Below are 17,654 nucleotides of genomic sequence, written 5' to 3'. Positions count from 1 at the left end.
CAAAAACCACAGACACACAGGGCGTGGGTCCACAACTGACATGGCATGTTGACAGGCGCCACATGGCTTAAATCTTGTCTTCTTGGAAGTCATTCCCTCAACACACTAGGCGGAAAAAAAAAAAAAAAAAAAAAAAGGAGCAGAGAAAAATGTTTAAAATAAAAAAAAAAAGACTGTCAAAAAGTGACAGAAGGTAGCTCTCTCTGGATCTGGGCTGACTGGCCCGGAAAGAAAAGAACTGACATCAATGCGCCAAGGTGGCACCTTCATAGGTGACAAGGGTGTCACTTCCGGTGTGGACGATGCCGCATTTAGCCAACTGATGCCACCTACCAGCTCTCTGGGGTACTGCTTATGAAACATCTTTTGGATCCAGTCTGACACCGGGGGAAATTCAAAGGTAAGTAATCTGTGGCTAAAAGTCTCTATCAGATTGGAAAGATAAATCCAGATTGGGGAGGAAGCCTGGAGGAATGGAAGCGTGTAGCCTCTTTCTACGATTTGGGGGACCCACTGGTCTGAAGTAACAGCCTTCCGGGCCAAGAGAAAGGAGTACACTCCCTCAGGTTGTGAGTGGGTTAGGATAAGTGAACTAGATCTGTTTTCCTGCTGGTATAGGAGAGGAAGATGAGGAGGAGGTTTGCTGGATGGATCCACAACCCTGTCCTCTGGCTGTGTTCCTATACTGATTGACCAGCAGATTTTGCTACTGCTGGCAATGGAGCTGGTGAGGCTGATGTTGGTGAAAATAGAATTCCCTCAACAAGCCACAAACATGTCGAAATTGGTGATAATCTATCCTAGGAGGTCGAACTTCAAGTCCCAATGAGTGGTCTGTAGCTTTGCTGCCTTGAGCGTCTCTAATCACAAATCCGAACAAGCATGCCCTGTCAAACAGGAGGTCTAAATGTTTGGCCTCGACATAGGGTTCCAGCAACAATAAGATCATCTTAAGAGGATTCAGAATGTTGTTGTCAGAAACATTTGTGGTCTGAGGAAGCCTCATCTTCATCACACACTTTCACTGTTTGCTCATGAAGCAGCACATACTTTACAAGCCCTTGCGTGCACCAGAGGCATTTATATAAAATAAGGGTTCCTTTATGCTTGGAGACACAAGCTGGAATATTATATTATTTGGATCAAGCCTGAATCTCATTCATGATTTTTTTCTTCTGAATACAGATTTCTTTTCTAGTGCCAAGGTTCCAGAAATTTAAGGCAGGGAGTCGGTGATTCTCAATTTTAGTCTAACAGCAGGAATTCTTTACTGCTCCAGATTCAATCTTAACCAACGTCAGGCCTTCAAAAATCTATTAAGAACTAAACTTTTCAACATCTCTTTCTCATATCAATAATTCTGCCATCACACACTGATTCTGTCACTTTACTAGTTAGGATTTGGTTGAATGATGCTCTGCAAATAAGAAATTCATAAAATCTATTCACATTTAATTAATGTAACAGTAAATCATTTAAATAGTCAGTATTGAGCCTGCAAATCTCCCAAGGATCCAGCTCGATGTTGGACATCTCTGGGGAAGTGCCACTATGGCTGGTGCATTTACAGATGTGGTAATGGAAATGAGCATCACTTCTCCCGCTTCAGGGTTTGGTTGCTGAATGTTGTGAACTCCAAGCACTAACCCAGAGACTGACAGCTCACAGTTCCCTACTTTCAATTCTACTTTTGGACACCAGTCTCTGGCCGCTGTCACAGAACTGTCAACGATGCCTAAAGTGACCAAACAACACAATCAGCTGTGACTATTCACCAGGGTGAGGTTGTTTAACTGGCTGGATTGTGTTGGTTTTATAGGTTTTATCACAAATTCCTAAAGTAAGATGAAAACTCCTTACTGGCCCAAGCATTGTTCATAGTGTTGTATTCACAAGTAACATTGTCAGTCTATTTCAGCAAATAAAAACCAACACTGTTTGTATTCTGTTAGTCCCCACTGTCCTAAAGTCTCAATGTGTCTCCTGCTTCTTCGTGTCTTTGTCTGTAGAGAAATGAGCAATCGCTGAGAACAAACACTTTTGTAACTCCAGAAATATTTTTTTTCTTCATTGCTGGTAGTCGGGTCTTATATGATCAACGTTTTATCCTCTGGCCTTAAAATGTCCCACATAATTGTAAATGAATCATCTTCTGTAATTCTCTGATGGCTTTGAATGCATGATAATTGACTGTTCACATAGTCATTGCTCCTGTATGGCTTTTCTCCTGTGTGTGTTCGCTGATGTCTTTGGAGATCTGATAACTGACAAAAACTCTTCATACATTCATTGCAATGGTATGGCTTTTCCCCTGTGTGTGTTCGCTGATGTCTTTTGAGGTGCGATAAACAACTAAAGCTCTTTGCACATTCATTGCAATGATATGGTTTTTCCCCTGTGTGTGTTCGCTGATGTCGTTGGAGTTGTGATAACCGACTAAATTGCTTCAAACATTCACTACAACTGTATGGTTTTTCTCCTGTGTGTGTCTGATAATGTCTTTCAAGGTGTGTTAACCGACTAAAGCTCTTCCCACATTCACTACAATGGTATGGTTTTTCCCCTGTGTGTGTTCGCTGATGACATTGTAGGTTTGATAACTGACTAAAGCTCTTCTCACATTCACTGCACTTGAATGGTTTTTCACCTGTGTGTGTTAGCTGATGTCTTTGTAGGATCGATAACTGACAAAAACTCTTCACACATTCATTGCACTTGAATGGTTTTTCGCCTGTATGAATTCGCTGATGGTTCCTTAATGTTGAAGATTGACTAAAACTACTTCCACAATCACTACAATGATATGGTTTTTCCCCTGTGTGTGTTCGCTGATGACTCCATAATGTTGAAGATTTGCTAAAACTACTTCCACATTCACTGCAATGGAATAATTTTTCTCCTGTATGCACTTGCTGATGTCTTTGGAGGTGTGAAAACTGACTATATCTCTTCACACATTCATTGCAATGGTATGGTTTTTCTCCAGTGTGTGTTCGCTGATGTCTTTGTAGGTGTGATAACAGACTAAAGCTCTTCACACATTCATTACAACGGTATGGTTTTTCCCCCGTGTGTGTTCGCTGATGTCTTTGGAGGTGTGATAACCGGCTAAAGCTCTTCACACATTCATTGCAATGGTATGGTTTTTCCCCAGTGTGTGTTCGCTGATGTAGCTGTAGGTGTGATAACCGGCTAAAGCTCTTCACACATTCATTACAATGGTATGTTTTTTCCCCAGTGTGTGTTCGATGATGTCTTTGGAGGTGTGATAAACAACTAAAGCTTTTCACACATTCATTGCAATCGTATGGTTTTTCCCCCGTGTGTGTTCGCTGATGTCTTTGGAGGTGTGATAACCGGCTAAAGCTCTTCACACATTCATTGCAATGGTATGGTTTTTCCCCAGTGTGTGTTTGTTGATGTCTTTGGAGGTGTGATAACTGACTAAAGCTCTTTACACAGTCACTGCATCTGTATGGCTTTTCCACTGTGTGTGTTTGCTGATGCTCTTTTAGGAGTGCTAAATGACTAAAGCTTTGCACACATTCAGTGCAACAGAACAGCTCTCCTCTGTGTGTCAGCTCATGGTGGTTTAGTGGCGATGACAAACTAAAGATCTCACTGCATGTGTATGATTCTTCTTTCTTGGTTAGTGCCTCAGGGTTGATGATATATTTGTCCACTCCCCATGAACATGTTTCCTGAAGAGCCAACATGGTTGATAAAGCACTTGTGTTATTCTCAAGTTTCCTGTATGTGTTGGTATTTAGGACATTTGATTTCCAATGTAAAAGTAAAGTGCTTGCTAGTAGGTCAAGTGGTCACTAAATACTTGTCACACTCATTCTTTGTGAGAGATTGTGTAGATTGGGTAACTAGCAGCTTTTGATGCTTAAGGGGAAAGATTATTCTTCCTTCCGGTCAGTACAAAATGTGGACTGTCTTGTATATTTTAGCTAGCAGAGATCCTCTTTTCTTTTTCCTTCAGTTGTCTGGCTCCACTCTGTACTGCTTTTATCTGGTCGCTGTGGTTTGGCTAGGAAGAGTTTACAACATACCTAGAACACTGAATGGCGGTATGTTATCATTTTAGGAATCAGAACACTGTTGTAACCACATCATACCGATCCCACATCACAAGCTGATGATTGACACAGGTTTATTCAGGGGGTGTCTTGTCAGTGTTGTCGTCTTAATTGTCTAGAGGCAATTTGTTAGTGTTGTGGCGAGGAAGTGCACAGCTCAGACTCTTACATTCACTGAATTGCCTTGACTCTTTCTTCCAAGATGAGTCAGTTAATATTCAGGCTCTTCTGTCGCTGACTGTAGTTAAATTTTCCTGAATACTGGTGCTCGTTTTTTCTGACAGTTGTTTTGCAGAGCTAATGTATTGTCTTCATTATTGATAAAGATTTTGTGCATTCAAGACTTTTTTCCTGTTGAATGTAAAGAGATTTAAAATTACTAAATATAAACAAACGTAAGGGAATATGAATACACAATATTTATCTGGTTGTAAAATACATCTCTTCTTTACCATCTTTGAAACTTATCAAGGTATTTCACCTTACACGGATATTTAACTAAGAGTTATGTTAAACACGAGGTAACTCATCATTGTTCACAGAGTAACGTAGTAAAGAAAAGGCGGTAACAGAGCACCCAGGCGCTACAGCTAATAGGTTTAGGAAGATGGACAAGATTTCATTAAAGAAGAACAGATTGTGGAAAAAGAGCTCCTGCTCTTCAATTTCAAGAAGTCATAACAAAGCTAACTTTTCACGATGTATACCACAATACTAACCGCATTTACAAACTTCAGTGCTTTCCTGTTCACTTAGTATCAGCTCAAGTGGCAAGACAGGTTTTTACCTTACTGTTCGTTAAGGTAATCTTTGCCACTGTCTTAGCCCCCCTGGGTTCGGTTCAAGCATTTCTGTTTTCATCTAACCTGAAAGATTTGAGCATTATGTGCATTTTTAATTGTCATAACATCCGTCTATCTCCCTACATCGAGTGTAACTTGCAGGGACTGGTGCCCACCCGCACATGTTATATAGAAAACAGATTCTTTAATTCTCCCTCAAGAAGATAAAGTTCAGACCCTGCTGCATTTAAAGATGCAGCACTTTCCAGATGAGGGTATTTTTGTAGAACAGAATAAGAGGTTTGCCGTAATGTCCCATGTTTACATTATGCATACAGATAAGGCAAACAAAATTTGACTCATAATGTAATATTCACCAATAGCAGTAATTTAGTCCTTATTAGAGAGAATCTATGAGACCCAAGAATTTACAGGACAAATCCCCACAGCCAACAGATGTGTGCATATTAATATTTTTTTTCTTACCTTCCAGGATGTTTGACTTAGGGCCTGATAACAGCTTTGGTGTAGGTGGTTAATCCGTCCCAAATGTGACGGATATTCCATTATATCCTATAGAACTTGTAATACGGTGGGCGGGATATCCGTCACATTTGGGACAGATTAACCCCCTCCGCCAAAGTTGTAATCAGGCACTTAGTCTTTTTCATTTGGTGCCCGGATGCACAGGTAGGTGCTTATGAGGTACAAACCGAGGAGGTGCACAGGCAGGTAATTATGAGGTATAAATAGAGATGGTGGACAGGTAGGTGCTTATGAGGTATAAACAGAGGAGGTGCACACATAGGTGCTTGGGAGGTACAAATAGAGGAGGAGCACAGGTAGGTGCTTATGAGGTATAAACAGAGTAGGTGCAGCGGTGTTGAATTTAATAAATTATCTACTTGTCCAGGGGACAGGTTGCTTCTTAAATCTACTTGTCCTGTAAAAAAAATCTACTTGTCCCTCTGGTGCCATATAGTGCAGCGACAAATTATGGTAGCAATCTCATTCTGTAAGAGCTCTGATAATAACCTCTCTGATCATGCCAGGACAAATACTATAGTAGGGCTTGAATACTTGTAATTTCAATCCCTTCTATAGCAATTTCTTTATTTTGCTACCTTTCCGCAGATCTACGTACTGGGGCTGGGGGAAGCAGTAAGCAATAGTTCCACGGCTGGAATGCCTTTGAGTCACTGAACCTACTAACTTGCATGTTTTAAGGATGTTCACTAGCTCTTCTCTTAACTTTCCCCATAATGAGAAAGGTTGGAAATTTACTCCTGACAATGGCAGGACTACAAAGTGGTTGGATAAAACGTGAACTTGTAAACGCTCAATAGATTTTTGCATGAGCAAATCTACACATGCATAGGTGCTTGTGCTAAACTACAGTTCACAGATATTTTCTAGGAGTACGATTTCCTAGTCTACTTCTGTAAGTTCTTGTGAATTCATGAAAGCCACTAATTTAAAGACATATATCATGGGTGCACTTTTGTGACTTTCCTTGCGAACTTGGTCCCTAATTAGGCCTGGCGTTTACCAAGAGATTTTGTTTTTACTAATATTCTATTTCACTATCTATCTATCGGCTGGCTTTACTGTGAGTGATCGCATTTTGCTGTTCCGCGAGGAGAATACTGACATACATAGTTAGTTGTGTTCAGTGCCAGGAACTACTGTGACAATCAGTGGCGTAACAAAACTGGAGGAGGCCCCTCTGCAAAGAACATGGAAGCCCCGCCCCCCAGACCCACACATGGCAGGTGCTGTGCTGAGGGTCTCCCCTGGAGGGGTCTCCCTGCACCACGGGGACTGCGGTAACTTTGTTACACCACTGGTGGCAACGTGCGCTTTTTGAGACCACAAAGTTTTTTTGGGGTATTTGCCAGTGTTCGTTACAGTGGTAAGGACCTGGCAGCTCCCACAACAATAAAGTGTTACAAAAGCCACATCAAAACAAGACATGCACTGACGAAACCAAAAGACTCACAACAAATGTTGGATCGGTTGGCTTTGCCAGTGCTTGTTTATTTTCACGCTTCCCATAATCTTGTTGGAAATGTTACACTGATTTTCCATTAGGAATATTTTTTGGAAATACTAGCATGCATCAACACATTTTTCTAAATGACACTTCAAAGAAATAGCACTTAAAATTTCATAGAAGTGATAGGTTTTCGTTTACTAATGGCATTTTTTTCGGAACATTTTATTTTGAAAGCAAAGAATCATCACTATTACTTACAAGCTTCTGCAAACATTTGGATATAATCAGAGAGCATTCTGAGAGCTTTAAACTCAGCCTCATATTGTCAAACTTTTCAAATGTGTGTCCAATTTTTTTGTTTACTGGAACCACTGTCAGTTGTGCAGGGTAACCTTAAAACGTTTTTTACAGCACTCACCCTAATAATAAAGGCTTTTCAATAATGAACCATAAGTACAAGTTTGAACACCATTAACCTATGGACACACATATTACCTCAACTGCAGACAGTCCCTTCTCTGTAAACTGGCAACCAAAAGGTTTGTGCTGCAGGCGGTTGGGCCTACTTGTCCCAAGGACAAAATAAACATGAAAACGAGTTGCCTTTGACCCCAAGCAATATGTCCCGGGCGTCAGTTGGTGCTTATGAGATACAAACAGACGAAGTGCACAAATAGGTGCTTGTGTTGTACAAACCGAAGAGGTGCAGTTGTAGGTGTGTGTTCCTCTCTGGCCTGCTTCCATCTGTACTGGGTGGTGTATTGGTGTACAATGCATCTATTCCTGCTGCCTCACATGGGCACTTGCTGTGTGGATGTTAACACTTTGACCTTTACTTGGAGGGAGCAGAGTTTCAGAAAACACAACACTTAAACTGTACCTGCCTTAAGGTGTATGTCCAGGTGAATGTCTGACTATACTTGGGAGACAAAAGCATCCCAAAAACACTGCTTCTTGGGGCGTTCCCACAGCAGATCAAAGGGTTCCTTTGCAATTAATCCACCCTCTCAAACTCCGATCCCTTTTCCAGAACAGCTATGGTTGCACCTGCCTCGGACCCTGCAGCCCATCTTCCTATAACACTGGTTCTCTCTCTTCCTTCAATACATGTTGTAGACTTTGGTCCTGATTTACAGTTTGTCAGACAGGTTATTGCATCACAAACGTGGCAGATATCTTGTCCACAAGGTAGAATGCACATTTGATCAGAAGGACGGGATACCTATCACGTTTGTGACAGAGTAACCAGTCCGCTGAAATCTAAATCGCCCCATGGTGTACATTGTGTCCAATGTCTTTTCCACATCGGGAAGTCCCAATTCGATTAACTGCACAGTACTATCCCACCACTGCTGCCACCCTTGCTGTTAATTCCTCTTCTTTGCCCAGCACCTGTCACCAATGGTCATGAACTGACCAGAGTCAATATTCCTGTTGGTTCACTCTGATGTTTCCAGTGACCAATTTCCTTCACTGATTTTTCTTCTTTATTTCCCGGTGCAGAGAAGAGGTCTGGCTGTAATCATGACAGGCTTAACTTTGATGTAAAAAACCATGATAGTACACCCAGGTTAGACATCCGCAGTAATACATTCCAATGGATTTGGGAATTTTTGTATTTTTGTTACTCCAGTTGTCTGGCTTCTGTAAAGTAAGCAAAGTAATGCATAATATGCACCTCTGTGACTTCAATACAAATGAGAGTTTGCAACAGTGAACAAGTGAGAAAATCTAAATTCTATGCACTCATGCAACTTGTCATGGGAAGTGCGAAAAGAGGTGGAGAAGAGAAAAGACACATGAAAAGTGGGAAAAACCCTGCATCTCCAACGGGTCAGCCTTAAAAAGCAGATACAATTTAAAATTGAGCGAAGAGATATTTTTTAAGTTGATTTGAACACTTTCATGGAGGGAGTGGATCGGATATTAATTTGTATGGGTCCCAAATCCTCTGGGCTTTAGCAGTGAAGGCCTTTCTGAGGGTGAACATCTTTGTCAAATGAGGGAACTTGAGACAGCAAGTCACTTCCTATAGTTCTGTTCTTGCTAGATAGCTTAAGCTCACTGATTGTTTATTTAGACTGTCAGTGAAGGAGGCAATGTGCTGATAACTCACTTTGAAAAAGGCACCCATGACCAGTGCGAGGATCTTGGTTGGAGAAGGTTACCCGTGAGATTCCAGGAAAGAAACATATAGTGAGTAGGCAAATGCCAAACATTCAACCTCAGAAACCATTTTACAAGAGGTTGTCATGTTCTTTATGTTTCCCCCATTTTTGTTATCTGTATTTTATTAATTTATATATTTACTCACAGATTCTTTTTTTATTTTTTATAAATACACGTTTTTGTTTTTCGTTCACTATATATCATATTTTATTTTGATACTACAACAAATAGTTCATGTAATATACACTAATGGTTTGAGTTAGATATATATTGTTTAAGTAGGAGTGCACCTGAAGTCATATGCTAATTTCTGCATTTTACATCACAAATCACAAGGTCTGGCTCCTTCCACGATTATGTGCAAAGCTAATTTAAACTCAATGCACAAGCATTAACTCAAAGAGGACATCTTGAGATTTCCAGAAAGTATAAGGCTTTGGATGCAGACTTCTCAGCCCTGAAGACCATGGACTTGTAGCTCAGCTCGAGTCGATCTCTGTAGTCTCAGAGTATGGAATACCAAAAACAGCTAAAAAGCGACTGTCTCTGAAGCTGCACACAGTAGCAGATTGAGAAAACATCTTGTAAAGTATGTGTGTCAGGGCCTTCTGAGAATCTCATGTAGGCACTTTCAATGCTGAATAGTTTTAACTGAGCAAAGGCATTGAAAGGGAAGGGATTCCATCATATAGTGATTATAGCAAAAACCATTAACCATGTTACCACTTTTTCTAATCTGCTGCTTTATTGCTCATATCTTCATGTTTGTTCTGTTTATACTGATTACATTTATTCATATCTGGACTTGGGCATTAATAGGTGATTACGTTTCATTAAGCCTTCTAAGATATACAGAGTGGGTTTCTTCTGTGTGTTCACTTATGTGGGGAAGGGGATCTGAACTCACTTATAATTGCTCTGTGAGTCTTAAAGGACTGGTTGTTGTGCTGTCCAATGCACACATTCTTGGAGTAAGAACGGGTGATGCGTGCACTGCAGTCTGCCGGATTTTTTCCTCATAACTTTCGGGCTGGTGAAGCCTGCGCTCCTCAGAGAGTTAGGTATTCTAAATTTGGACCATATTTGATTTTAGATATGCAAAAGCATACTCGGGCCAGAGTTTGATTTACTCTGGAGGACACACACTAGACCCTACCCATTATAACTAACAGTGAGGCGTCCTTGTGACACTGAAAACATCCCTATCAGCTTAGGAACTCCTTATTCGCTGTAAAATTTCTTAAATGCTGTTAGAAATTGAGTTCCTGGTTGGCTAAGATAGCACCTCAGCCAGACAGGGACCACCATTCTAGTCCGGGCAAGAGAGCTAAACACCCAAGATAACCCCTGCTCACCCCCCTGGTAGCTTGGCACAAGCAGTCAGGCTTACCCCAGAGGCAATGCATAAAACGTTTGCACAACACACACATTACACAATAAATACACCACAAAGGAAACACTACAACAAGTTATATAAAAATAAACTGTATTGCATAAAACATCATTAGACCAAACACACCATGTATCAGTAATACCCTGCTACGTGAGCAGTTGTCAAAACATTGCACAGGTTACTAGTACTTCACGAAAACAAGCAGTAGTCAGGGGAACACATAGGTTACTACTATTCTGCAACACAAGCAGTAGTCATGTCATTATTATCACCATAAATGCACCTCAGAGTAAACATATCATCAGAAATGCTAAAACATCATCCTGAATGCAAATCCCATGAAGCAACCTCATACTTTGCATAAGTCATAAACAAACCTTACCCTCCCAATGCATGAATCAGGTTATACAAAGAAATGCAGCATACACAAATATGAGGGCACCAACATAATAGGGACAGGCAGAACGCCATGCAACAGGCATGGGAATTACCTTACCTCACTCACCACTAAAGTATACATGCAGATCGTGCGCACCTGTGCTTATACTACATCTGTGGCAATTGTTTCCCAATGCCTCAGTTCCTGGGACATCAGTCCCCGTACAGTAAGGATGACGGTATCACAACATTAAAGGGGGCGGGAAGGCACATGCAGCTTTTTTAACAGTGGGGAGACTGTTTTTTACTCGCGGGGTCCCCCGTGTACAACCGAGCACCTAGCAAAACCCATAGGCAGTCACCCGCATCCAAGTGAAACGACTACTGATTTCAACGACTACCAGTCGCCTACAATTAGGAGTGCGACTGGAGCCCTCCAGGGCTTCTTGGACCACTGCTTTCTTCTGCCGGGGGGCAGCCCAGACCTGAGGAGCCCATGATGCCTCCTCATTGGAGCCGGCTCCTCGGTTCAGCCTCCTTTGTTATCCTATGTAGGCTGCGGTGGTGAATCTAGGGGAGAAGGAGCGCCGCCCTGATCCACGTCCCTGCTCCAGAGTGTCATGGCTCGAATGAGGGCCAGCTTGTACCCCGGGCGGCACTGGCTGGAGCACTCCTTGCTCGTGCTCAGGAAATCAACACAGCACACCCCATGGGGCCACAGAGGGCAGAGCGCTCTCCCCACGCTCAGTGGAGACTGCAGGAGTCACCGCGAGCTTAGTGGCAGTATACGGGGCCTCTGGCACACTCACCTCACACCTATGCAATAAGGGCAAAAAGCATCCTTCACGTGCTCTGAGGCACAACAAAAATCTAACTATAAAGCGCTTCCCACATGCTTTGTCACAGGAGATTGGATTTGTCATCCTCAGTGCCCCGCAAGGGTCCCTCTTGTGTGGGGGCTCTCCCCATGTGGGGGCAACCCCCTGTAATTATACTCATTTTGTGCAGCCTCCACAAAAGGGGGAGAGGGGGTTACAACTGGCACTAACCGGTTCCAGGAATGTCCACTTTCTCCCCCAGCACTAGCTCCAGACATCAGTAGGGGGTAAACAAGCCCTTTGTGTGAGGCCAGAGCACAGCCTTTACAGATGCATGTGTGACCTGCCTCTACCTCTCCCAGCCTAGGAACACCATTTACTATGTGCTCTTGTTACATCCCCACCCTCCCTGTGTACAGGCTGTCTGAAAAGTATGCACAAGGCCCAGCTGTCACTCTACCTCAGACGTGGATTAGAATCAAGCTGCAAAACACCAAGGTCATAAGCACAGAGAAATGCTCACTTTCTAAAAGTGGCACTTCTATAATGGTAATTAAAAAAAAAAATCCACCTACACCAGTAAGCAGCATTTCTCACTACCATTCCAACCATACCAAACATGCCTATGAAACCCCTTCATAGATCAGACAATACCACATAGGCATATGTTAGGGCATTTCCAATACAATCCTATGAAAGGAGCAGCGCTCACAGTAGTGAAACACTAAATAGGCTGCTTGTCACTACTGGACATGTAGTACATTTAGACACATGTCCTACCTTTTACATACACAGCACCCTGCCCATAGGATTAGCTGGGGTCTAGTAAGTGGTGATAAATGTAGTAAAAGGGGAGTTCGAGGCCTGGCAAGTAAAATTAGATGCCGGGTCCCTGTTGCAGGCCTGAGTCAGGTTTGAAAGGCTACTTCTGTGGGAGGGCGTAGGCTATGCTGCAGACCCACTAGCATTTAATTTACAGGCCCTGGGTAGAAGGGATACCACTGTACAAGTGCATACAGCACCGAGAAGACATTAACCAGTGTGGTACTAAAACATGGGGATTTCTTCAACATAACAAGTACCTTACGGAAACAGGGAGAATCAGTAACGGATCTCATCATACGGTTAATGACGTGTGGGACATGCATTCATGTGTATCTAAAAAAAAGAGTTCAAGAGCTAATAATTTAGCTTGCCAGACACTGAGGAATGGACTTTTGCCACAGATGGCTTTGGCAGTCAAGTTAGGCATCCATGACAGAGATTCTAAGGCATAGACAGATCTCACGGTTCGCCTCTTAAATTTAGAACAAGATGGGGTATTTAAAGTCGACAGAGAATTATTGAAGGGGAAGTCAGAAAATGGACATTTAGTGCCTTGGATGTAGAAGGAAAACATTAAGTGCTACAATGCTAACAAGGTCAGTACAAGGGAAGACAGCGATATGAGAAGAGAGACAGAGGTCAGTGTGGAGATCAACAGCTTAACTAGGGCAGAGATAGGTGCTTGAATTGCAGGAAGTATAAGAACTGGGCTAGGCAGTGTAGAGGCAGAGGGGGTGTCAACTACAGAATGAACGATAATCAGCAAAACCAAGAGTAATACAATGGTCAGCTGCACTCACCACAGCAGATATACCCTTCTGCATTACCGAAGCTCAACCAGCACCAAGAAAGAGCGGCTGTGCATACAATGTACACCCCATTCACAAGTACGCCGCAATTAGATGATGTGGAGAGAGTGGCTCAGTTACAGGCACTAATGCAAAAGACTTGCCATTATGCTGGTTGAAGGCAGGCGATATAAGGAGTATGAGTTTCTAGCTGACAGTGGTGCTACAATGTACACAAGATATATGGTAAGAGGTAAAACAATGGCAGCTGTGTGTATAGCAGGACTACCAATGAAGCATTTGTTGTACTACCCAATCTACTTCGTACAGTATGTCACATCTGCTAATGCATTTCCTTGTGCAATGAGTGTTTGTGCATTTTTATGTGGGAATTTGTGCATTTGTTATTACTTGACTTGTGCCAGCAATAAAACTACACACAAGTACTCTACTAGAACTGGGTGGTATATCGCTTTCCCTGCTGAAGTAATAAACCCTCTTTACTTCCAAATTGCCCCAAAACTACTTTAAATATGTATCACAAATATGTGTAAATATTTACTGTTTTGTCCTCAGCCACGATCCATGCTCTGGTATGTGCTTATAGTTCTTCTTGCCTTGCTGATATCCCTACCACGCTGCTTCTATTACGTCTATTTCAGAGGTGATAGCATAGATTGGGATGTGGAATTCCTGTCTCCCGACGCCTGGGACTTATTGTTTGGGGTCAAGGGCAACAAGTTTTCATGTTTATTGTATCCTTGGGACAAGTAGGCCCAACCCACTGCAGCACAAACCCTTTGGCTGCCAGTTTACAGAGAAGGGAACCGTCTGCAGTTGAGGTAATATGTGTGTCAATGTGTTAATCCTGTTGGAACTTGTTTTTATGGTTTGTTAACGAAAAGCCTTCGTTATTATGGTGAGTGCTGTAAATAAACATTTTAAGGTCACACTGCACTACTGACAGTGGTTCCAGTAAAAAAAAAAAAAAAAAAAACATGTTTGAAAATAACAATTTGAGGCTAAGTATAATGCTCCCAGAATGCTCTCTGATTAGATGCAAATATTTACAGAAGCTTGTAAGCAAGACAGATGATTCTTTGCTTTCAAAATAAAATGTTCCGTAAAAAAATGAAAGTAGGAAAAAAACGTTTCGCTACTATGGAATTTTAGGTGCTCCTTTTTTGAAGCGTCATTTAATAAAATGTGTTGATGCATGCTGGTATTTCCAAAAAATATTCCTGATGGAAAATCAGTGTAACCATTTTCAACAAGATTATTGGAAGCATGCAAATAAAAAAGCACTGATACAACATTTTGTGAGAGTCTTTTGGCTTCGTCAATACCTGTCTTGTTTTGACATAGCTTTTGTAACACTTTATTGTTGTGGGAGCTGCAAGGCCCTCACCATTGTAACAAACACTGGAAAAAAAATGTGGTCTCAAAAAGCACACATTGCCACCAGTGACGTAACAAAAGGCCCCAGAGCCCCCTTCCAGGGGGCCCCCTCAGCACAGCACCTGCCCTAAGTGAGTCTGGAGGGGGTGCCCCTCCATGTCCTTTGCAGGGGGGCCCACTCCAGTTTTGTTGCACCACTGATTGCCACAGTAGTTCCTGGCACTGAACAAAACTACTTTGTGTGCCAATAAGCTCCTTGTGGAAGAGCAGAATATGATCACTCACAGTAAAGCCAGACGATAGATAGAGAGAGAAATGGAAGTTTAGTCAAATAAAATGTCTTTTTTTAACACCAGACCTAATTAGGCACCAAATTCTTAAAGAAAGTCACAAAAGTGTAAGCATGGTATATGTCTTTGAACTAGTGGCTTTAATGAATTCACAAGAAGTAGACCAGGAAATCGTACTCACACAAAATATTTGTGAACTGAATATATATGTGAACTGTATTTTAACACGAGCAAATATGCATGTGTAGATTTGCTCATGTGACAATCCATTGAGCATTTACAAGTTCACCTTCGCTCCAACCACGTTTTCCCCAACCCTGAAACAACTTCTACTTCTGTCATTTTGAGAAATAAATTTCCAATCCTTCTCAGTAGGGGAAAAGATTAGAGAAGGGCTGGTGAAAATCCTTACAATATGCAAGTTAGTAGGTTTGCAGATTCAAAGGCATTCCAGACGTTGAACCATTGCTTACTTCTTCCTCTAGCCCCAGTATGTAGACCTGCGGAAAGGTGGCAAAATAAGGAAATTGCTATAGTAGGGATTGATATTGCAAGTATTTAAGTCCTACTATCGTAGTAGCCCTGGCATAATCAGAGAGGATATTATCAGAGCTCTTACATAATGCGATTGCTGCCATAATTTGTTGCTGTACTACATGGCACCAAAGGGACGAGTAGATTTTTTTACAGGACAAGTAGATTTAAGAAGCAACCTGTCCCATGGACAAGTGGATATTTTAATAAATTCCACACCCCTGCATAGATGCTCTAAAGTTAGTGTCAGTCAGTCAATCTAACGGCTGAACTGTCCTTGTACCACCTAAAGTCTGCAGGAGAAATTGCTGTCTATTGGAGGTCATGCCTTGGGAAATGTGCATGTATTCACAACTGCTAAGCAGGTGTGGTCAATCCGATCGATACTGTTACCAGTGAATCCTATTGTTGGCATCAGTCTCGCCCAACTGACTGGAAAGCAGCCTTTTATGGATAGATTGGCCATAGCTAATGTTACCTCAGATCCTGTATGTCTTCCAGCTGAAAATTCCAGTGTTGCCTTTGAATTCAACAGCAATGGGATCTAGTGTGAGACATGCAAGGGGAGTCTAACATAATGGGAGTGCTTTTCTTGACCATCATCACCGTTCAGAGACATGGAGGGTGACCACTTACAGCTACTGGTAATGACACAGAAGAATATGCCATCAGTCTTTTCCATGAACCATGCTGCTTCGCTAACACTACATGTGCTATGCCCACTTTCTCAGACACAAACAGATGAAAAGGTAAGTTGTAGTCTGGAAGGCCCAATGCTGGGGCGTGTGCCAATTCATGAAAGCAGATTCCCGGACCATCAGTCCACTGCACCAAAGTCATTTTTTGTAAAATCTCATTGTAAGACCTGTAGTTTGTGTTGTGATGCCCATTTTGTTGATGGCGGAGGAAGGCACACAATTGTGTGCATCCTTTCTGGTGAAATGCACCTTTGGCCTTGTAACACAATGTACCCTCTGGCACTACACTTCTTTTTGACAAGGGCCCTTTATGAACTCTCTGATAAAGGTGATTCAGAAGAGCAACAGTGTCCTTATCACAAGTTTCCAAATAGGGGCAGCGGTTCATCAATATATTGCATCACTGTGCTTACTGCAGGCAGTTGTACTGCACCCACATCTCTCATTACAGAAGCAGCATAAATGGTGAGACTCTCTGCATAGTCCCGCACAACCTTGTCCATATCTTTTGGACATTGCCAGGTGAAGGCAAAGACATACTGGCTCTCTTCGTGCACCGGTATAAAGAAAAAGGCTAAGGACCAGTCAAGGACTGTAAATACTACTGTATGAGCTTGTATTAAATTAAGAAAGGTTTTAGTATTACGAACCACGAGTTGGAGGAAAAATAATTGCATTAAGGGGTGCAAAACCTGATTTACATTGGATGTCTTGTTACCATCCATCTCTTAATGGTTTTTTAAATTAAAGCCTAGAAAAACAAATGCCGTTTATCAACTTTTGCCCATGACTCTTCTAGATTTCTCTTCCAATAATTTATTTTTATTTGACCTGAAGTACACTACCAATTCAGTTGGTTACATCACAGTGCAGTAAGATGCAGTGCACAGACTCCTCACAGTGCAGTAAGATGCAGTGTAGTGCACAGATTCCTCATAGTGCAGTAAGATGCAGTGCAGTGCACAGATTCCTCATAGTGCAGTAGATGCAATGTAGTGCACAGATTACTCACAGTGCAGCAAGATGCAGCGCACAGATCCTCTCTTTAACACAAATAATGACCACAAACACCCCCACGCCCGGAAGGAAAGTCCCCCAAAAGGTCCCTGCAAAAACAAAGCCCAGCTCAGCCCGGCTCCTGGCCGAGATTTCCTCCAGGATTATTCAGTCCATTTCTACAAACACAATAGAAGGTGCTGACAATCTCCTACCTGAGCAGAAACCTGTGCAGACATTTCCAGGCTCTCTCTTCCTGCTGGGAGGGGCAAGGGCAGGTTTGGTGTCTGAGGGGCGGGAAGGAATTCTGTGAAGGTCTGAAGATGAAGATAACTGCACAGACTGACAAGGAAGTCCTTCCTCCTCTACAAAAGGCTGGACGCAGAGGGAGAGGCCGGAAGTGATGTCAGCATCCGCTGCTGGTGCTGTCTCTGCCACCACTGACTCAGAAGAGGAAACACTTGTCCGGCACACGCTGTGGAATTGCCGTAGTCTCTCCTCTGT

The 17,654-nt window shown here is 42.3% G+C and overlaps 1 protein-coding gene across 1 annotated transcript; it reads right to left on the bottom strand.

The window, feature by feature from the left end:
• Nucleotides 1-1,435: 1,435 nt before the first annotated feature.
• On the bottom strand, nt 1,436-17,561 carry LOC138287349 (zinc finger protein 84-like). The gene is made up of 2 exons (XM_069227712.1): nt 17,366-17,561; nt 1,436-4,436 (listed from the first exon to the last, which is right to left on the bottom strand). The coding sequence occupies exon 2, from the start codon at nt 3,714-3,716 to the stop codon at nt 2,088-2,090; it is 1,629 nt and encodes a 542-aa protein (XP_069083813.1). The 5' UTR covers nt 3,717-4,436; nt 17,366-17,561; the 3' UTR covers nt 1,436-2,087.
• Nucleotides 17,562-17,654: the final 93 nt, after the last annotated feature.

This window comes from Pleurodeles waltl, chromosome 4_1 (assembly GCF_031143425.1).
Source record: "Pleurodeles waltl isolate 20211129_DDA chromosome 4_1, aPleWal1.hap1.20221129, whole genome shotgun sequence".
Taxonomy (NCBI): domain Eukaryota; kingdom Metazoa; phylum Chordata; class Amphibia; order Caudata; family Salamandridae; genus Pleurodeles; species Pleurodeles waltl.
Note: the sequence above shows the minus strand (reverse complement) of the source record. Positions and strands in the feature narration are given on the sequence as shown.

Excerpts from the sequence above, each read along its gene's own strand:
- LOC138287349 (XM_069227712.1), bottom strand. The coding sequence starts at position 3,716 with ATGTTGGCTCTTCAGGAAACATGTTCATGGGGAGTGGACAAATATATC.